This window comes from Apium graveolens, chromosome 10 (assembly GCF_009905375.1).
Source record: "Apium graveolens cultivar Ventura chromosome 10, ASM990537v1, whole genome shotgun sequence".
Taxonomy (NCBI): domain Eukaryota; kingdom Viridiplantae; phylum Streptophyta; class Magnoliopsida; order Apiales; family Apiaceae; genus Apium; species Apium graveolens.
The window spans coordinates 25,946,667-25,969,100 of record NC_133656.1 but is presented as its reverse complement, the minus strand read 5'-3'; the positions used below and the strand labels follow the sequence as shown (position 1 = coordinate 25,969,100).

Here is a 22,434-nt window from a genome sequence, read left to right as displayed (position 1 = left end):
TTCGTCTGTTGAATCAATTCAGGGCCAACTATTTTTCATTTTCCAACTTCGTCCCAACATATCGGTGACCTACACTTTCTTCCATAGAGGGCTTCGTACGGAGGTATTCCAATACTGGCATGGTAGCTATTGTTATATGAAAACTCTACTAAAGGTAAGTGATCGTCCCAATTTCCTTTAAAGTTTAAGGCACAAGATCTCAACATGTCTTCTATGGTTTGAATCGTATCACTTTGACCATCTGTTTGCGGGTAATAGGCAGTACTCATTTTGAGTTGAGTTCCTAAATGTTCTTGAAATTGCTTCCAAAATCTAGAGTTGAAACGGGGGTCTCTATCTGACACAATAGACATTGGAACTCCATGACGAGTGACAATCTCCTTTAGGTACATATGAACCAACTTGTCCATCGAGAATCTCTCGTTAATTGATAGAAAATGAGCTGACTTAGTCAATCGATCGATTATTACCCAAATAGCATCATGGTAAGATCTGGTCCTAGGCAATCCAACTATAAAATCTATTGCGATAGGCTCCCATTTCCATTCTGGTATTTCTAAGGGTTGAATTAGTCCACTTGGTCTCTGATGTTTGGCTTTTACCCTTTGACATGTGTAACACTTACTAATCCATTGCGCAATCTCCTTCTTCATGTCTGATCACCAAAAATTTTGTTTCAAATCTTGGTACATTTTTGTACTTCCTGGGTGAATAGAGAATTCTGAGTTGTGAGCATCCTTTAAAATCTCATTCTTCAATTCCTCCACATTCGGTATCCAAATCCTTGATGAGAATCTTAAAATTCCTTGGTTGTCTTTTTGAGTACAAATCTCTTCTCCGGTCAACTCGTACATTCTTTGATTCATCACTTCTTCTTGACAATTCCTAATCCTTTCCAACAACTCTGGTTGAAAAGTCATCGCACAGATCATTTCAGTTGGTGTACTTGGAGCTCAAATTTCAATTTTCATCTTCTCAAATTCCTTTGATAACTCTTGGGCCATAGTAAACATATTCAGTCTCACCTTGCGACTTAAAGCATCCGCTACTACATTCGCTTTCCCGGGATGATAATTGATTGTGCAATCGCAGTCCTTAATCAACTCCAACCATCTTCATTGCCTCATGTTTAATTCCTTCTAAGTGAAAATGTACTTCAAGCTCTTGTGATCCGTATATATCTCACATTTCTCTCCATATAGATAATGTCTCCACAGCTTCAAGGCAAATACAATTGCATCCAGTTCCAAGTCATGAGTTGGGTACCTTTGTTCGTGAGGCTTAAGTTGTCTTGACGCGTAGGCTATCACCTTCTCGTGTTGCATTAATACACAACCCAATCCTTTGTGTGACGCATTACTGAATATCATAAAATCTCCTTGATCATCAGGCAGGGATAAGACTGGAGAGGTAACTAACTTCTTCTTCAATTCCTGAAAACTCTTTTCACACTTCTCAGTCCATTCAAACTTCTCATTCTTTCGGGTTAACTTCGTCAATGGTACCGCAATCTTAGAAAAATCGTTCACAAATCTTCGATAATATCCGGCTAATCCTATGAAACTTCTAACTTCAGTCGGGGTCTTCGGCCTCTCCCAGTTCATTACAGCTTCTATCTTTACTGGATCAACTCGAATCCCTTCACTACTAAGAAAGTGTCCTAGAAACTGAACTTCTCGCAACCAAAATTCACACATCAAAAATTTTGCATACAACTTCTCTTTTCTTAAGGTCTCCAAAGCAATTCTCAAGTGTTCAACATGATCTTCTTCGGTCTTTGAATATATTAGAATGTCGTCAATGAACACAATGACAAACTTATCTAAATGCTCCTTGAATACTCGATTCATCAAATCCATAAAGGCGGCTGGCGTATTTGTCAATCCGACTGCCATAACTAGAAACTCGTAATGTCCATATCTGGTTCTGAAAGCAGTCTTGGGTATGTCTTCCGGCTTAATCTTCAACTGATTATATCCCGATCGTAAGTCAATCTTTGAGAAATAAGTCGCTCTTTTAAGTTGATCAAACAAGTCATCAATACGCGGTAATGGGTACCTATTCTTGATGTTCAATTTGTTCAACTCTCTATAGTCAATGCACAATCTCATACTTCCGTCCTTCTTTTTCACAAACAAAACTGGAGCACCCCATGGAGATACACTCGGCCTTATAACTCCTTTATCGAATAATTCTTGTAGTTGCTTGGCCAATTCCTTCATTTCTTCTGGTGCCATACGATAAGGTGCCTTCGATACAGGTTCCACGCTGGGCACTAAGTCGATAGAAAATTCAATCTGACGGTCAGGCGGCAATCTTGGAAGTTCGTCCGGAAATACATCGAGAAATTCATTAACTATCAGAACACTTCCTATATTCAGCGTCTCCTTAGACCTATCAATTACATGAGCCAAATACCCTTCACACTCTTGTCTTAACAATCTTTTAGCTTGAATCATTGTCAAAAATGCTTTAACTTGTTTATGTCCTTTAAACTCTACTTTCTTTCCTTGAGGGGTGTTAAGAATCACTTTCTTCTTCTTGCAATCTATCTGAGCACCATGCTCTGCTAACCAATCCATTCCTAATATAACTTCAAAATCTCCTAGTTGAAAAGGTATGAGGGAAGCAGGGAAACTATAGCCTGAAATCTCTACTCTACACTGAGGGCAAACACCTTTAACAGATACTCGCTCTTGATTATCCAAAATGATAGATAAGGGTTCAACTAACAGCTCAATTTCACAATTCAACTTGCCAATAAAAGTTTCAGATATGAAAGATCTAGTAGTTCCGGAATTAAATAGCACTTTAGCATTGATGTTGTTGACAGAAAGCGTACCTTCTATAACTTTAGAACTCTGAATAGTATCCTTGATGTTCATGTTGAATGTCCAGGCCTGAGCAGGATAGGAGGGAGGAAACACTGGAGTTGTAGATGCAGAAGGTTGATTTGAAGGAAGTTGAAGAATTGGGAAAGAAGATGTCATTGCTTGATTGAAAGGAGCGGTCGTCAATTGCATCAACTTGTTTCCGGGGTCCTTGCAATCCCTCGACATGTGACCAGTCTTTCCACACTTAAAGCATGTAATAGAAGGCTTCGGGTTTCGGTACTCATTCGCATAATGACCTTTCATATTGCACTTGTAACATACGATGTCAGCTTTATTGCAGTTACCCGTGTGTCTCTTGTTACAGAATTTACACTCCGGATTTGTTGCTTGCTGGAATCTATGCCCTTGAATCCTATTCCTCTGACTCTTATTATCACTTTTCTTAAAGGTTCGGGGTCCTCCTTGGTTCTGGAATCCAAACTTCTTGAAATTCTTTCCACTTTAGCTTCCTTAAGCCGATCCTTCTCCACTACTTCCAAACTTTCTTTTCTTACTCTCCTTCTCCTTCGAGTTTTGGTCACTTTCTCCTTCGATCACCATCGCCTTTTGGACCACTTCAGCATATGTGGCCAATTTAGAAGAAGCCACTCTGCTTCGTATCCAAGGCTTCAATCCTTGTTGAAATCTCTTCGCTCTCTTCTCATCCGTGTCCACGTAATCTCCAACAAACCTAGCCAAATCAGTGAATTTCTTCTCGTACTCTCCTACAATCAATCCTTCTTGATTCAATTTAAAGAACTTCAATTCCATTTGAGTCTGTATATACCTCGGAAAATACTTGTCTAAGAAAATCTTCTTGAATCTGTCCCAAGAAATAACTTCTTCCTCTTCTAGAGCACGGGCTGACTCCCACCAATAGTTCGCTTCGCCTTTTAGAAAATAAGACGCATAATCGACCTTCGTTTCTTCCCTAACAACAGCTAGCGTGAAAGCTTTCTCCATTTCTTTAAGCCAAGATTGAGCTTCTACAGGGTCTTGAGTTCCACAAAACTCTGGTGGTTTCACAACTTGGAACGATTTGAAAGTTGTAGGGGTTGGTGGTGGTAGAGGTGGTTGTTGAAGTTGTTGCTGAAGAAGTTGTTGTTGTTGAGCAAGGGTAACAGATTGTTGGTGAAGTATTTGCATAAGTTGAGACAAGTTGGGTGATGGATTTTCATGATCCCTGGTGTTGGTGTTGCGGGCTCTACGAGGAGGCATGATTCTGAATGTAGACAAGAAAGGTTTATTCACAGTTCAATATTTGCATAGACAAGTTATAGCAAGGGTAAATATTAAGCACTGAGATTTTATTCAAAAGATATCTTAGGAAATATTAGACATGATCAAGTTTTAAAGAGGTCAACATAATTTAATCAATAATATTTATCTAAGCAAGTATATAGCATGGTAATGAGATGGAAATATCATAAAGATAATCAAAGTGCGAATTTAACATTAATTCGAATAAAAAGTGCAAAATAGTACAAACATGAAATAAAGTGCAAATAAAGTATTCCCGAAACAATCCGGGTACAAAGTACAAATGGAAATCAAAGCAGTAATCAACAACAATGTTAAAGATAGGTAGACTATATGATAGTCTAAGAGGATGGTGGTGGGGGAACAGGGGCACGGAGATGGCTAATCACTCGGCGGAGCTTGTCAGCAATGGCGGTAAGAGAAATCTGACTCTCTCTCTCTCACGGTGTGGAATCATCAATGCTAATCGGTCCTCAGCCATCTGGATGATCTCCTCAAGTATGGCTATCAGTCGGGGTCGGTTGGGCTCGTCATCAAAGTTCTCGCGGTACAACTGGTCCACCCTACGCCGAAGATTCGCGTTCTCGCCTTCTAGTCGATCAACCATAATTACCATCTGCTCGTATGGGGAGAATGTCACAGTAGAAGGGAATCTGGGAGTTAATGAGGATGATGCCTGACAATCAATTATATATACGCGGTTATAAATAAAAGGGTCAGAAAACCTATAGATTCTAACGCCCCAAAAACCCAAATGATCTAAGTTCATCCTATTCTCTAAATTCCTATCTTATATTCATTTATCCTATGTTGTTCAGTGACTCAAACCTGTGGCTCTGATACCAAACTGTGAAAGACCCACAATACTAACTAGCAGAAATATGCATAATATAGATTAAATAGTAAAAACTACAAAAGATAGAATATTAGAGCTACAACATCTAACATCTTAATTATTACAGACCAAAAATATCTAACAACATCTAACATCTTAATTATTACAGACCAAAAATATCTAAAGCCAAATTACTACACAAGTTTTAAACCCAAGGTTTAAAACTCTTAGGGAACTACTAGCTCCCTACCTGCTCCAACATTTAAAGGTAGGCATACCCCGAGTCCCCAGAAGTCTTACGCACGGTTTGCTTGAGACGGATCATCTTCGGGTTTCAATAAAGGGATAACATCAATAATAATATTAATGAGCAAAATGCTCAGCAAGTGAATAATAGGGTACAGCAGTTCATTATATGCTTCAATAAAACAATAACAGAAGGTAAATCAACAATATGAAATTTCAAGTAAAAGTTCAAGATTTTAATAAGTGAATGGAATTGAAATCACACAGCGCTATGACCAATGAGGGGTGATCAGCCCACATCAAAGCTCCAAACCACATAACAAGTGATTCACTACTATTGAGGATCCTCGGCACACATTGGCCATATAAAACCATCAGGCTCCCCACTATTGAGGTTTTAAAACTATAAAAGTTATTGGCGCCTCAGTCTCATCATATCATTCAATTCCTTTTTAATAACTCATTTCAAATTAAAAGGGTTCTTGATCAAGGACAATATAACAAGGGTTGGTATTGACAAAGTTCGAATGAAAGGATGATATTAGTGTTTGGGTTTCCGAAGGAAATAAATCTAATGTATGAGGGTTTTAGGTTTCACTGGATATATATTAAGGAACTATTTGTAGGGTATTCACAGGGATACGAGGTAATATGTAATGAAAAGGGGGTCAATTGAAGTATGGAAGCGTTTAACTAAGTTCAAGATCCAATCACTGAGTGATGTCAGGGACTAATCAATATTATTAAACAATAGTCAAGCATTCACAGGATATTCAATCACAAGAAATGGAATTATAAAGATAAGTTGAGAGTTCACTTGCCTGAACTACGCTTACTGAGTATTTGAATGGAATCGTGTATGGGCTCCTTTCCTGGCTTCCTACTTGAAACCTACAATAATGGTACTCTTATCAATAACACTTGCTAACTACCCCTCCGCGTATAATTATATATGCAAATATATATATATACACAAACACATGTATATATGCAGGCTTACAAGTAGCATATACATCAAAGAAATCACACAACACATCATCATGACAATATAACATTTAGTTAATAGTACACACTTATACTCTATACACTATTTCAGATTCTTATGCACATGACCAAGTAACATTCAAAAATTTTGATTAATACTATTACTCTTCTTTTACAGACCTCAACTTATCCCAAAAATAGTAAGGCACACTTAGGCCTCACTCACAATGACTCACAAAACTAATGCATACTCTAAACTCTTCCCGGATGCACGCCTTGGCACCACTTATGTGCCACGGAACAAATATACATTTTTAACTTGGGCCTTCACTTAATTATGATTTATACAGACTCTTATTACATAAAGAAACTCCCAAAATTGACTTGACATCAAGTCCTCACTCATAAAGCACTTAAACATAATGCACTCCTCATAGGCTTCTCAATGCAACTCTTATGGTGACTCTCGAGTGTTTTGGTGGAAATGGGGTATCTCCACCTTGGGCCTTCACTCCAAACCAACTCTCTGAGGTTCCTAAGACTCTAAACTAACTCTAAAAGGTGGAATGACTCAAAAACCTCACTCAGGCCTCCCTAGGCCTTAAGTAGAAGTTGACACAAATCTGCCTTCCCTGCTTACCAATCTCCCTTATTTTTACCAACTTAAAACTCATTTAAATTGTTCAATTATTGATTTTAATGACTTGTTAAGCTTCTGAAGACTTCATTACACTATTATAAACCAAGTCCCAATGAATGTCTATCCTAAAATATGGTTATAATGGGTCAAATATGGACTTGTACCAAATCTGCCATGTTCTGAGTTCCTCTCGGTTTTGTGCTTGTGCACCTAACCAAATGCATGATTTTATCCAATCTAAAGCTTCTGGACTCAAGTACATACCAAGTCCTAACTCCAATGAACTTGGGTCTAACAAGGCCTCACCAATGCATACCTAAAATGACCTAAACTTCCAGTGCTAAATTCTGTCCAAATAGGACTAATGCGTCCCTTCTACCTTAACTCCCTTCTTAACCACCAAACCAAAGAACAAACCAACAACCAAGCCTAATATCATGCTAACACCTACTAACCTATAGTGCACAAGGTTGATTTTCATTTTATTTACCATAATTACCAATTATCAAGGGGTCAAGAGAGGCAACTAGCTAGACAACTTCATATCTCTAAGTTCTAAGCATAATTCGAATTATACACTTAGGTTAAGAACCTGATACCTACTGATTTTAATCTCTTTTAATCATGACATATTTAAACTATCAATTTAATACATAATTCGTGGTATGCACCTCCTAAAAATCAAGTATCAAAGCTCATAGCAAGCAAGTATAGTTTCCTAGTCTAAAATCACTTGTAAATCAACATGCAAGGGTTAATTTCAATATGCAAGGGCTATAACTAACATGCAAGTCTTAAAACTTAATATACTTGAAAGAAAACATAGCATTCAAGAGTTTATGTAACACCCCCAGATCCGGGGTCGGGGATCCGGGTCGTCACGGTCTTTTTTTCTACAATATCACTTCACTTAATTAATAATAATAACCTTATGCTGTGACCCCACACTAACACACACCACAACCCGTTATAGTCTCAGAGATGAAATTTAAATAAGTACAAGTCTTTGAAACCATAATTTAAAAGTTATTACAACCCAAAATGATTTCTTGATAAATTTACAGTTAATTGCCATTATCTGCCACAAGTTATAATTATACATAATTGATTCTCAAAAGTAGATGGTCTGATCTACAATAGATCTACCTCTGCAGCTATAGCAGCTACAACATCAACGGGAAGACGCGGGACGCTTCCCACGCGCTTGCGCTGGGTCTGCTGGAGTCTGGCCATCTTTCCTAACTGTTGTTGTGTGATGAAGAAATAAAGCAAGGGTGAGCAGCAAGCCCACCAAAATAATATGTATAATGATTTACAATATATGAGCCTTCTCATAGTACTCATGAAAGTCTTGGTCAAAAGAAATGAACCAAGTTTGATATCTTAATGCGATGAAGTCGCAAAATATTCAGTATATATACATATATACTTTTCAAAATCTTGGAAGTCCTCTTCCATGCATAATATACACAGAGTTCCAGTGTATAACTGTATAAAAATATCGTTGCAAGGTGATCTCATATATCTAACCTTGTCTCAACGTTTTTCTGAAAATCTTTGTCATGCATAAGATAATCATTAACTAGATATAAGTTGAAAATATGAAGTTACAAGATACCCCAATATACTTATATCTTTTCCAAATATTACTTGAACTACCACCGTTCAAGTTATAATCAGTTCAAAAGTTCATCACATAGATGAGACTACAAGACAAGATTTGAATAGATTCAATCCTTGAAATATTATTGAATGAAATAAAGTTATGAGATACTTTATTTAGTCCCGATATATATCCACATATATATCTCTCATACATTTCCTGAAAACCTCTGTCATGTAAAGTATGAACAGAGTTGCAATATCCAATGAATTTGGAAGGAAAAGAATTTTGGCATAAACCAGATATCTTGCTGATCAGGCAAAGATACCAATAAGTAACCTTTTCTACTGTAGATGGATGAATTCCTCACCGGTCATCACCCTGGCCGCATTAGGACCTCGCGCTAGACCGTTACCCGCCCACTCACGCGTTGATGGACTGCCACCCAGCCACTTACACATTCATAGACCGTACCCCGGCCTGTCGCTTATGCCGACTCAATCAGATGGACTTACTTCCCGAACATTGGACAAGTAATCAAATTGTTTTCTCAAAACAGCAACCATGTTGCGAATATAAAATACACCACAGAGGCGGATCCCCAAGATTTTTGAGCGAATATTCAAGTCTCCTTCGAAAGGAAGATCTTAAATCGGAAAACGAGTTTTGGGATCCGCTCTAACTTTTAAAATCATTTTGAAGACTCGAAAACATTTTTAAGAATGTTTGGAGTAAAGCTGATTTAATGAAATAAATCAGTCCCGATATATTAGAAAATATCTGAATATTATTATTTAAATAATATTCCCATAAAGAATAATCTTTATAAAAATAATTGAAGTAGAAGTTTTAAAACTTATACTTGAAATGAGTATTAAATAACCAAAGATACACTTATATGAAAGTATTATCTTTATTTGAATAATCGAAAATAAGTTTGATTATTGACACCTTATTCTTTAATAAAATAAAGAATATATTTCAGTAATAAGCGGAGTCATAATACCTCGAATGAATATTATAAATAATATTCACTAAATAAAATAAAGGAGTCATACATCCTCAAATGAATATTCAAATAATATTCAATTAATAAAATAAAAGGAGTCATAAGCCCTCGAATGAATATTCAAGATAATATTCAATTAATAAAATAAAAGGAGTCATAAGCCCTCGAATGAATATTCAAGATAATATTCATTAATAAAATAAAGTTATCGAATAAACCTTATTCGATTAATAGTTTTGAAAACTATAACCATATATATATATAAATATATTGTTATTCCTAGTGGACTAACAATGAGATTTACAGAAGGGGGGGTTGAATGTAAATCTCAAAACTTTTTCAAGTTTTGAGCAGTTTATGAAAGTTGTGTGTTCAAGAAGAACAAGTGTGTGAATTGCTTTAAGCTAATACAGACAGATATATATTCAAGCACAAATGTAAAGAACACAACAGACCTTAAAAACTTTTCTGGTGGATTTGTTGTTCCACCAGAGATGGTATTTTAGAAAATCTGTGATTAAACAATGTTGATCACAGCTGCATCCTAGTACAAACTAGATGAATTTTCTCTCAATATTTTTCTAAACAGCTCTGGAAAAACCTCTCATCTAATTACTAGCTTCTACTTGGTTTATATACTACCAAGTGTACAAGTGAAGAACAATATAAAATACAGTAATAAAATAAGATCTTCACTTGCTTCTTTTCCTGTTCACTCCAGTACTTTGTTGACTATTGCATCTTTGTACTAAAGAAGAACGGCTGCTTTTTCTGTTGTTCCTGAAATTCGGCTACCACATCTCAGTTGTCTCTATCAACCCATGTGCCTCTGTTTGTAGGTACAACTACCCCTTATCAACGGCTAATCATCAGAACATCCGTTGAAGCTTTCATCCGTTGATGCACTCATCTGTTGAAGGATGTTATCCGTTGAAGCTTTTATCCGTTGATGCACTCATCCGTTGAAGGATGTTATCCGTTGATGACTTTATCCGTTGAAGCTTTAGAGACATCCGTTGAAGCTTAGCTTCTTATCCGTTGAAGGTCTTTAAGTCATCCGTTGATACCACTTCACTTATACAAAATTACAAGGCATGAAGTATTTACAATTGGCCTTCCTATCTGCATATCATCTAGTAGTCAACATGACTCATAGTTTCTCTCAACTTCCAAGAATTACATTTTAAATACAGAGACTGAAATATGCTACAACACTAGACTTATTTCTAAGTAAAGCTACACCAACAACGGATAGCCAAAGTGGTCTTATCCGTTGAGGCTACAGACACTAAATTTCTACTTAAGTATTTTGTTAAACGTATCATCAAACTAATGCACATACATTCCTAACAATCTCCCCCTATTTATGTCTATAAGAATTGTAGGCATAAATTCAGGGTTAACTTGATGATAACAAAACACTTAACAGATATATGAATTGAAACTAAGTAGAAATTTAAAAATGCTGCAAAAGTGTATGTACTAGGAGATCATTGAAGATTTACAGTGTTTCCAAGGACACTCCTTTAGTCTGAGCAAATCATCTTTTTCTTCTTTGTTCCCTGGTTTTCTTTCCTAGCCTTTTGTCATTTTCCTCAATTTGGAGTTGGAGTTGTCTGAAGAATTCAGCTTCATCTTCAACACTGACATCCAACTTAGATTGCATTTCTTTGAGAGTTTCATTGCTGGCAATCTTGAGTTGGTCTTCAAGTCTGAAAAATCTTCTGACTCCTTTATCATCTCTAAATTCCATCAACCAATGAGGTGATTTGTGAATTTTCATTTCCCTTTCTTGAATGAGTAAAGTCCTGGGTAAAGCATTGGGCTCCCTCCAAGTTTTCCTTATATTGGCTATCTTGTTGAGAATTTCAGTCTTGGCAGTTCTGGTAAAGCCAGAATCCTTTTGTATAGCTGAATAGACTCTAATCAAGGTAGAGTAGCCTTCATCCAGAATCCTGTGGAGAGGCCATGTTCTTTCCCCAGCTCCTTTATATCTGAACACTAATCTCTCTGGTAGCTGTCTGTAGGCAGCTATTCCCCTTACATCCTCCAGCTCATCCAGATAGAGTTCAATGTCTGAAATTTCTTTTATGTCACTGATGTGAACATAATCATCTTTAGAAATGGGTGACTTAGGCTTAGGTTTTTGTTTTTGAGTGAATTTCTTAGAGGTTATGGGAGGTGTAGATTTTGGTTTTCTTTTCTGTTTCTTTGGTAGTGGAAGAGTGGTTAGAAAGGTAGGCAATTTGATAGTGTCCCAATCAATAGGTTCCTCTTTTGGAATGATTGGTTCACCATGGATGTTTATTGTGAGATCAGCAACAAGGGGTTCAGGTATGGAAGGTAGTGGTTTAGATATAGATTTGGTTACTTCAGTGTTATCTCCACTCCTTCTATGTGCCTTGGCCTTTCTTCTGTTTCCCTTCTGCCATTCCTCTCTTTCTTCCACACTCTCACCAAATATACTCCCTAAAACCTCATCTAGGTTTGTAGTCTTGTCTTCACCCCTGACTTCAATCCCTTTTTCTTTTTCAACTAGACTTGACTTTAGTTGTTGTTCAAGCTTTGCTTGTGCTCTTTTGTCAGCCTTTAATTGCTTGTCTTCTTCCTTTTTGGCTATTGAGAATTTGGGATGTCCTTGCATCACACATATGCTCTTTCCCTCTCTAATGATAATAGCTCTATTTCTCCTTACAGCCTCATCCATGGTCTTTTTGAGATAAGCAATACTTCTGCCTAAAATCTTGTTCTCATCAGCTTTTGGAGGAGGAAAGTCCACTTCTTTTAAAGGATTCTTTGTTGAGTCCTTATTGGATCTTTCATTGGGCTTGAGAATTATAGCTTGTAGTTCTTTGGAAGAAGCTTCTCCATCCTTATGACTCCCTACTGGCATGAGCTCCATGTTGATTGGTTCAATTTTTGTGCTGTATTTCACAGATGTTGATTTGTCTTGTGTAGAACCAAACAACAGTTGCAACCTTTCATCAATTCTCCTCCTTTGCTCTTTCACTTGAATTTCAGCTGCTGCTAGCTGAATCAAATCAATTCCATCAGGCTTGCCCTTGATTTGAATGATTGGAGAAGTAGTGATGGCAGGAACTAGCACTTTAGATATGTTGACTTTTGTAGATGGCTCTCCTTCCCCTTCCCTTTTACTCTCCCCCTTTTTTGTTATCATCAAGGAGAGGGGTCAAGCCTTGTGCTTTTGCCAGCTGCATTAGGAGACTGGTTTGAGATTGTTGATTGTGAAGAATGGTGGCCACAGAATCTTCAATAACTTGAACTCTGTCTTCTAACTTGGCCAACCGTTTTTCAGTAACAGATTCTTTCTTCAATCTCAAAACCAAGTCCTGCAATGTACCATAGGGCATGACTGAATCCAATTTTTCTGAAGTATAGGTTTTCAAGTCAGCAATATCCTTCCTGAGATCATCCATACTCAGATTCTGCTTCACTTGCTGCAGCTTCATGAGATGCAGTGAGTCCAGGTGAGCTTGAAGGATAGCCTTGATACTTGCATGTGAAGTATTCTGAATGGCCTGTTGAATAGTGTTGATTTGTTTGACTAAAGAGACATTGAATTCCCCTGATCTATACTCCTTAGTCAAGGCCCATTCAGGTAGATTTGGAATTGAACTAGGGCCTTCATCTCCCCCTAAGTTCATGCTTCCATCAAAAGAAATAGAGTCATCATCATCAGAATTTGCTCCAAATTCCTCAGATGGCTCACCAGCTGTAGAAGGCATTTTGTTAATGGCAGCTTTATCCCTTTGAAGAGATTCTGTTGTGTGCACTAGATGTAGTGACCTTTCTGCCTCCTCATTGCCCTGAGCAGCCAACAGTTGATAGGCTGTCACAGGATGAGTAAAAGTGTCAGCATCCAAGGAAGTGTTATCAATTACAGCTTTGTAATGTTGCTGAAATTGTCTTTCCTTTTCAGCATCATCCACAATCATTGACTCATTAGCAATGGCTGGTTCCACCCTTGTATCTACTGTACCTGCTTTTCTCTCTTTTTCTCTATGTTCTTGCATCAGGGGCTCCCCCTGGCTCACACAACTCACTCCCTCACCTTCACCTACTAAGGTGGTACTCCACTCACTTACTTTTGCCATGCTGGAAGAAATAGCGTGCATTTTTGAGCTCTCAATCTCTCCTTTTGCCTGGGAGCAACCCAGCCTCTCACTCAAATTGTCACTCCCTTCCCTCAATCCTAAGAGTGATTGCACAGTATTCATGTCTTCTACACTTGGGATTAATTCAGTTATTTGTGTAGAGACTGTCAACGGATGTGGAATATCCGTTGAAGGTGAAACTGATGTTATCAACGGATAACTGCTGTTAAGCTTATCCGTTGAAGAACAACCACTTGTCAACGGATGAGTGATATCCGTTGAAGAAGGAAAAGAAGTTGAAATTGAAAGTGATATAACTGTTGAATCTGTGTAGATTGATTTGAGATGTGGTGACACAGATCCTTCAATTATATCTGAAAGAATTTGCGGGTGATCCAACAAATCATCTAAGAGATGATGATCACCTGTATTTGAGTGGGGCTTCTCCCTGAGTTGTAAAGAGGGAGAATCAGGAATTGATGGGAATAACATATCCACATCCAGAGATGGTGATGAAGTGTTTGGTGATTGATGTGTGATTATTGTGAGAGAATGGGGCTGTGACTCCACATTTATTGGAGTCACATCAAACTGAGTTTGAGAAGGCATAGATACAGAAGGATGTATCTGTGCAGTGTGTGCACCCTGTGTAGAAGATTGGGTTCTAGCCTTCTTTCTTCTAATAAAGGCTTTTGTTGGTGAGTGTTTGGCTTTAGTGTCCCTCCCTCGTTTGTTCTGTGTTCCTGGTTTGGAACTATTTTCAATAGTAACATCCTTTTGGGAGGATGCTACTAGGGATGTGCTAGATACCTTTTCAACCACCACAGCTTTTTGAGAAACTGTGGCTTGGCTAGCTTGGGAAGCACTCAACTTTCCTTCCTTATTCTGGGGGTTTCTTTGATGTTCACCCCTCCCCTCACCACTCACACCCTGTTCACTCACCTCAGGGTTAATAGTTGGTGTTACAACTGTTGTCTTTTGAGAAACAACAGAGGTGGATTTCTTTGTCTTTGATTTTGAAAGTTTAGTTTTGGTGACCTTGGTAGAAATCTGTTGGGGCATCACAGATTTCATGGCCACACTAGAAGATAAAGAAATAGAGGGGTTGGAAGAAGTAGGAGTTGTAGAAGCAATTACCTCACCTACCTGAGGTGCATTCATGATTGGTAAATATACCAATAGCACACTGCTGTTAAGATCCATTCTCATCAAGTCTGCAAGAACTCTTTTCTCTTGTGCCCAGCACTTGAGTTTATTATTCTCATTGATTATGACTAAACCTTCAGCAACATGGTTAGCCAATAACATAAAGAATCTAGCATAATAGATGTTATTAGGTCTATTAGCTTTGTTACCTAATCTAGTACCTAATTCTAGCATCACATAGTTGCTAAAGTTAAAATACCTATCAGAAACAAGCATATAGAGCATATTAACCAGAGATGAAGTTATGGCATCAAAATTACTAATTTTCCCAGAGAAAACCTTTATAAAGGCATCCCCAAGGAAACTCCATTCTTTCCTAAGGCCTTTTCTTCTAATACTCCCTAAATTAGCAGAGTTAAGAGAATAACTTATGGAATCTAACATGCTGGATACATCACTATCAGTGTGTGGTGTCATGGCATTGTTCTCAGGCAATTTAAAACATGCTTGTAAATCATCACAGTTAATACAGTGAGTTTTACCTTTGAGAGTGAAGGAGATAGTCATATCCATGGAGTTGAACTCAGCAGTTGTCCAAATCTCCTCAACTACTTCACAGAAAATTGTTGGGGCTTCCAGCATTGCATAGCTAAGTTTACAGTTTTTGATGAAGTCCATCATTTTGTGATAGTCTGAGTGGGCTTCATTCTTTTCTACCAAAGCTATGAAATTGTTCTTTTCATAGATGAACCCAGATTGAGACATAATCTTCATGACTGGTGCCATTGTTGTGAGTAGAAATTGCAGAGAATAACTTGAAGTTTTTGCAGAGAGAAAATGGTAAATGTTTGAAATTTCAAGAAAGCGTAAAGTAAAAATGAACAATCAGAAGGACTTATATGCTTTCTCAAATTAATAAACAAAAATATAAAATAAAGATTTATCAATAAATATGCGTTAGTGAATTTCAGCCATTTAAGAATAAACTGTAAGTATTCTAAAAACTACCTTTAAAACCAATACATACAGATGTATGTATGAGTATCAACGGTTAAGAGAATAGAATCAACGGCTGTTAAACACCTGAATCGATTGATGTGACATTTCAACGGATAAGGCAAATTGTCATCCGTTGAAAGGTACTTCAGTTTTATCCGTTGACGGATAAAAATTCCAGAAATGTATTTGTCTTTCAACGGATAATGACTATCCGTCGATAGAGCAATTTTGACTTTCAACGGATAGGGAACATCCGTTGATGGAATAAACTATGTTAAAAGTCAAATTTGTTCTTAGCAACTAATATATTTCAGGCTTCAAATCAAATTGCAATAAAGACATGAATTTTAAGAGTAATTAAGCATACCTAGCTCACTTACCAATCTTGTGAATGTTGATTCATCAAGTGGCTTGGTAAATATGTCAGCAATTTGTTGTTCACTTGGAACAAAATGTAGTTCCACTGTACCATTCATGACATGCTCCCTAATGAAGTGGTACTTGATATCAATGTGCTTGGTCCTTGAGTGCTGCACAGGATTCTCTGTTATGGCTATGGCACTTGTGTTGTCACAAAAGATAGGAATTCTATCAACATGAAGTCCATAGTCAAGGAGTTGGTTCCTCATCCATAACACTTGAGAACAGCAACTTCCAGCAGCAATGTATTCAGCCTCAGCTGTAGAAGTAGATACTGAATTTTGCTTTTTGCTAAACCATGATACAAGCTTGTTTCCCAGGAATTGGCAGGAGCCTGTTGTACTTTTCCTATCTATTTTGCAACCTGCATAGTCTGCATCTGAATAACCAATTAGATCAAAGCCAGATTCTCTAGGATACCAAATACCTAAATTTGGTGTACCCTTGAGATATCTGAAAATCCTTTTGATAGCAATTAAGTTAGACTCCCTAGGATCAGCTTGGAATCTAGCACATAGACATGTAGCAAACATTATATCTGGTCTGCTAGCAGTTAAATATAAAAGTGAACCAACCATGCCTCTATAACTTGTAATATCCACAGACCTTTCAGTCTTATTTAATTCAAGTTTGGTGGCAGTGGCCATGGGAGTTTTTGCAGATGAACATTCCATTAAGTCAAACTTCTTTAAAAGATCATAAATATATTTAGTTTGACTAATGAAAATTCCATCACTAACTTGTTTAACTTGTAAACCAAGAAAATAGGTTAGTTCTCCCATTAGGCTCATTTCATAATTACTTTGCATTAGCTTAGCAAACTTTTTGCAAAGTTTATCATCTATAGAGCCAAATATTATGTCATCTACATAAATTTGAACAAGTATACTAGAGCCATTAACATCCCTAAAGAAGAGAGTTTTATCAACAGTACCTCTAGTGAAGTGATTCTCCAAAAGAAATTTTGATAAGGTTTCATACCAGGCTCTAGGTGCTTGCTTCAGTCCATAGAGTGCTTTCAATAGATAATACACATAGTCTGGAAAATTTGGATCTTCAAATCCTGGAGGTTGACTTACATAGACTTCTTCCTCTAATTTCCCATTTAGAAATGCACTCTTGACATCCATTTGATAGACTTTGAAATTGGCATGGGCTGCATGGGCTAGAAATATTCTGATGGCTTCAAGTCTTGCAACAGGAGCATATGTTTCATCAAAATCTATTCCCTCTTACTGAGAATAGCCTTTAGCAACCAGTCTGGCTTTATTCCTTATGATAATGCCATTTTCATCCATCTTGTTTCTGAATACCCACTTTGTGTCAATAGGACTCTTGTTCTTTGGTTTGGGTACCAACTTCCATACTTGGTTTCTCTCAAATTGGTTCAGCTCTTCCTGCATAGCTAATATCCAATCCGGATCCAATAGAGCTTCTTCCACTTTCTTAGGTTCCTCCTGAGACAGAAAACTACTATACAGACATTCATCTTGAGTGGCTTTTCTTGTTTGCACTTTAGATGATGCATCACCAATGATCAGTTCAAAGGGATGATTCTTGGTCCATTTCCTTTGTGGTGGAAGATGTGCTCTAGATGAGGTGGCCTCAGTATTGTCATGATGTGAGACAGAGTGTTGACTAGTTGAAACTCCCCCTGAGTTGTTGGTCCTTTGCAGGGAACTTGGAGTTCTATCAACTGATGATGTAAATCGATTATCCGTTGATGAACTATGATCAACGGATGCTTCATTTTGTACTTCAACGGATGATGCACTATGTCTTTCAACGGATACTGCATTACCTCTATCAACGGATGCAGTATTTTGTGCATTATCCAAAGGCATGTTTTGAATCCCTTTTGAAGTGTCATCTCCATCAGTCTCCTCTTCACTATCATCACAATATATCTCAATGTTGTCAAATTTGAGTCCCTCATTATGTCCCTCATCTGTTAGTCCATCAATCTTTTTATCATCAAACACAACATGCACAGATTCCATAACAATGTTGGTTCTTAGATTGTAGACCCTATAAGATTTTCCAGCTGAGTAACCAACAAATATCCCTTCATCAGCCTTTGCATCAAACTTCCCTTTATGGTCAGATTGATTCCTCAGTATAAAGCATTTACATCCAAAGACATGAAGAAAGTTTAGAGTTGGTTTTATTCTCTTGAACAACTGATAAGGAGTCATGCCTTTAGCTTGATTGATCAAAGAAATATTCTGAGTGAAGCAGGCACAATTAACAGCTTCAGCCCAGAAATATGTTGGTAACTTTGATTCTTCAAGCATTGTTCTGGCAGCTTCAATTAAAGATCTGTTCTTTCTTTCAACAACCCCATTTTGCTGAGGTGTTCTTGGAGCTGAGAACTCATGCATGATTCCATTTTCTTCACAGAACAGCCTTAATGTCAAATTCTTGAACTCAGTTCCATTGTCACTCCTGATATTTCTAACCTTCAAGTCAGGATGATTGTTGACTTGCCTGATGTGATTGATAATGATTTCACTTGCTTCATCCTTTGATCCAAGAAAATAGACCCATGAGAACTTTGAGAAATCATCTACAATCACTAAGCAATATCTTTTTCTTGCAATAGACAATACATTGACTGGTCCAAACAAATCCATATGTAGCAGCTGTAATGGTTCATCAATTGTTGTTTCAAGCTTCTTTTTGAATGATGCTTTCCTTTGTTTGCCTTTCTGACAAGCATCACACAAACCATCCCTTGAGAATTCAACTAGAGGGATTCCTCTAACTAAGTCCTTTTTGACTAGATCATTCATTGTCTTGAAATTCAAGTGAGATAGCTTCTTGTGCCATAGCCAACTTTCAACTGTGCTTGCTTTGCTGAAGAGACAAGTAATGGATTCTGCATCTGTAGAGTTGAAGTCAGCTATGTACACATTTCCTTTTCTAACTCCAGTTAGAACCACTTTGTTGTCTTTCTTACTAGTGACAACACAGGCTTCAGAATTGAAGGAAACTGTATTCCCTCTATCACATAGTTGACTGATGCTCAGTAAATTGTGCTTGAGACCATCAACTAATGCAACTTCATTAATGATGACATTCCTTGTTGAAATCAAGCCATATCCCATAGTAAACCCTTTGCTGTCATCTCCAAAGGTTATGCTAGGGCCAGCTCTCTCCTTGAACTCTGTGAGCAGGGAGAAATCTCCTGTCATGTGTCTTGAACAACCACTGTCCAAGTACCATAGATTTCTTCCATTTCCCTGCACACCATAAAATCAATCAATTTGATTTTGGTACCCAAGTTTCCTTGGGTCCAGTCTTGTTAGCCTTTCTCCTAGACTTCATTCCTCCTGCATCTTTAGACTTAGGTAAGTTTGAGTCAACCTTGGTCTTAGATGTAGTTGGTTGAGGTGTAGGCTTAGTCACAGAATCATTTAGCACATTTGTAAAATTATTAGGCATTGATTGTGCAAACATGTTATTCCACATAGGCATATTGTATGGCATTTGAGGCATACTAAATGCAGCAAGATAAGGATTGTTAAAATATGGCATGTTTACAAAATGTGCATAAGGATTTTGTTGAGACGTAACAGGCATAGCATGCAGAGGTGATGCAGACATATTAGGCATAGAAGAGGGTACAGTTATGGGAGTCTTCTTAATGGATTTACAATTAGCAGATAGATGATTAACACTACTACAATGCACACAGCTTTTTCTAGGAGCATACCTATCAGGTGTGTAATTGTTGTGTTTATTAACTCCTACCTTCCCATTTCTGTTGGATTTTCTTTTAGATTCCTTTTTATCCTCAACCATCTTGAGCCTATTATTTAACTGTTCTAAGGTCATGTGCCCTACATTCACCTTACTGACATCTTTGGATGTGCTTGCTTCTTCTTTGACAAAGTTCTTTGAAGTTGAACCAAACTTTTTGTTGAGTTTCTTTAGATTCTCTCTTTTAGAAACATCTGCCTGTTTTGATTGAGGAACCTTCAACGGATGCTCCTTTTCTTCCTTCAACGGATAACTTTCATCATCCGTTGATTCCACATCCGTTGACAGCCCATCAATTAATTCCAGTTTCTTTTTATTTTTATCCCAGGCAGTTTCACAGAATGATTCAATTCCTTGGACCTTAGCAATTTGAGCACTTACATCCCTAGATGTCTTCCAGGCTTTAATCACCTCTTGCTCTTTCTCTAATTGATTGGAAAGTATTTCTACTTTCTTAACAGATTCAGCTAGTTCATTTTCAACAGATATACAATGCAACTTTGTTTTCTCTAGGTCAATCATCTTATCTTCTAACAAAGCATTTCTATTACTTAAAAACAGATTGTTCTCTCTAATCCTACTATTTTCTTTAGCAAGAGATTTAAGAGACACACGCAAATGATACAATTCAGTAGACATGTCATTAAAAGCATCATTGCACTCTTCTTTAGTAAGCTGTGTTAAGTCAGTAGTGATTACCTGATTGCTTGATGAACTAACTTCATTTTCTTCAGAATCAGCCATGAGAGCAAGGTTGACATACTCCACATCTTCATCCTCTTCATCTCCATTAGCTGCCCAGTCCCTTTCTTGAGTAATGAAAGCCCTCTCCTTTTGCTTGAGTAGATCAAAATATTTCTTTTTGTAATCTACTTGTTCAAATTTCTTCTTTTCAGAAGTTGGCTTTCTGCACTCACCTGCAAAGTGTCCACTTATACCACAATTGAAACATTTGAACTTGGATTTGTCCACAGTGTTTTTGTGAGGTTTAGTGGCTCTAGTGTTTTTCTTGAATTTCATCTTTGCAAATCTTCTGGACAGAAATGCAAGATGCTCATCAATACCATCTGAGTCATCTTGGCTGGAGTTGTCTTCATTTTCAGCAACTTGCTCTTTCCCCTTGCTTGATTCCTGATTTCTTATACCATCTTTGGAGTTTGATGTAGATCTCACAGTTTCTTGTCTGCATTTCCTCTCATCTTCAGCTACCAATGCAACTGAACTTCCTTTCTTTCTCCCCTTCTCCAATACCTCATCCTGTTCCAGCTCTAGTTCATAAGTCTTCAAGATTCCATACAATCTTTCAAGAGTGAAGTCCTTATAATCTTGAGAGTTTCTTAAGGAGACAGTCATGGGTTTCCATTCCTTTGGCAAGGATCTTAAAAATTTAAGATTTGAATCCTTCACCTGGTACACTCTTCCATACAGCTTCAGTCCATTCAACAGCTTTTGGAACCTATTGAATGTTTCATTTAAAGATTCATTTTCTTCAAAATGAAAGTATTCATACTGTTGAATGAGAAGCTGCATTTTGTTTTCTTTCACTTGTTCTGTACCTTCACACAGTAGTTGAACTGTGTCCCAAACCTCTTTGGCAGTTGTGCAATTTATCACATTATCAAACATATCCATGTTAAGACCATTAAACAAAATGTTCATAGCCTTCTTATCCTTGTGGACTTCTTCTGTGTCTTCCATTGTCCATTCTGCTCTAGGTTTTGGAATGGATTGACCAACAGCAACTGTGGCTGTAGCAACTGTTGCTACTTTGTGGGGAATGTGAGGACCATTCTCAATGCAGTTTACATAACCTTCATCTTGGGAGAGTAGATGAAGGTGCATTTTCACCTTCCAATGGTGATAACTGTCTTTGTCAAGAACTGGGATCTTTACTCCAATATCCTTCTTACTCATCTTTGTTAGATTCCAAGATCTTTAAACTCTTTGTATGTCAAGAGCCTGCTCTGATACCAATTGTTATTCCTAGTGGACTAACAATGAGATTTACAGAAGGGGGGGTTGAATGTAAATCTCAAAACTTTTTCAAGTTTTGAGCAGTTTATGAAAGTTGTGTGTTCAAGAAGAACAAGTGTGTGAATTGCTTTAAGCTAATACAGACAGATATATATTCAAGCACAAATGTAAAGAACACAACAGACCTTAAAAACTTTTCTGGTGGATTTGTTGTTCCACCAGAGATGGTATTTTAGAAAATCTGTGATTAAACAATGTTGATCACAGCTGCATCCTAGTACAAACTAGATGAATTTTCTCTCAATATTTTTCTAAACAGCTCTGGAAAAACCTCTCATCTAATTACTAGCTTCTACTTGGTTTATATACTACCAAGTGTACAAGTGAAGAACAATATAAAATACAGTAATAAAATAAGATCTTCACTTGCTTCTTTTCCTGTTCACTCCAGTACTTTGTTGACTATTGCATCTTTGTACTAAAGAAGAACGGCTGCTTTTTCTGTTGTTCCTGAAATTCGGCTACCACATCTCAGTTGTCTCTATCAACCCATGTGCCTCTGTTTGTA

At 37.4% G+C, this 22,434-nt stretch overlaps 1 protein-coding gene across 1 annotated transcript; it reads right to left on the bottom strand.

Annotated features, from left to right (window-relative positions):
• Positions 1-228: 228 nt before the first annotated feature.
• On the bottom strand, positions 229-3,137 carry LOC141690461 (uncharacterized). The gene is made up of 4 exons (XM_074495258.1): positions 2,575-3,137; positions 2,206-2,394; positions 1,572-2,058; positions 229-312 (listed from the first exon to the last, which is right to left on the bottom strand). The coding sequence occupies exons 1-4, from the start codon at positions 3,135-3,137 to the stop codon at positions 229-231; spliced, it is 1,323 nt and encodes a 440-aa protein (XP_074351359.1).
• Positions 3,138-22,434: the final 19,297 nt, after the last annotated feature.

Excerpts from the sequence above, each read along its gene's own strand:
- LOC141690461 (XM_074495258.1), bottom strand. The coding sequence starts at position 3,137 with ATGAAAGGTCATTATGCGAATGAGTACCGAAACCCGAAGCCTTCTATT. Across the intron at positions 2,059-2,205 it reads GAAATGAAGGAATTGGCCAA|GTACCCATTACCGCGTATTG; the intron begins GCAACTACAAGA and ends CATCAAGAATAG. Across the intron at positions 313-1,571 it reads GGCCGAAGACCCCGACTGAA|ATTTTGGAAGCAATTTCAAG; the intron begins GTTAGAAGTTTC and ends TTTCAACTCTAG.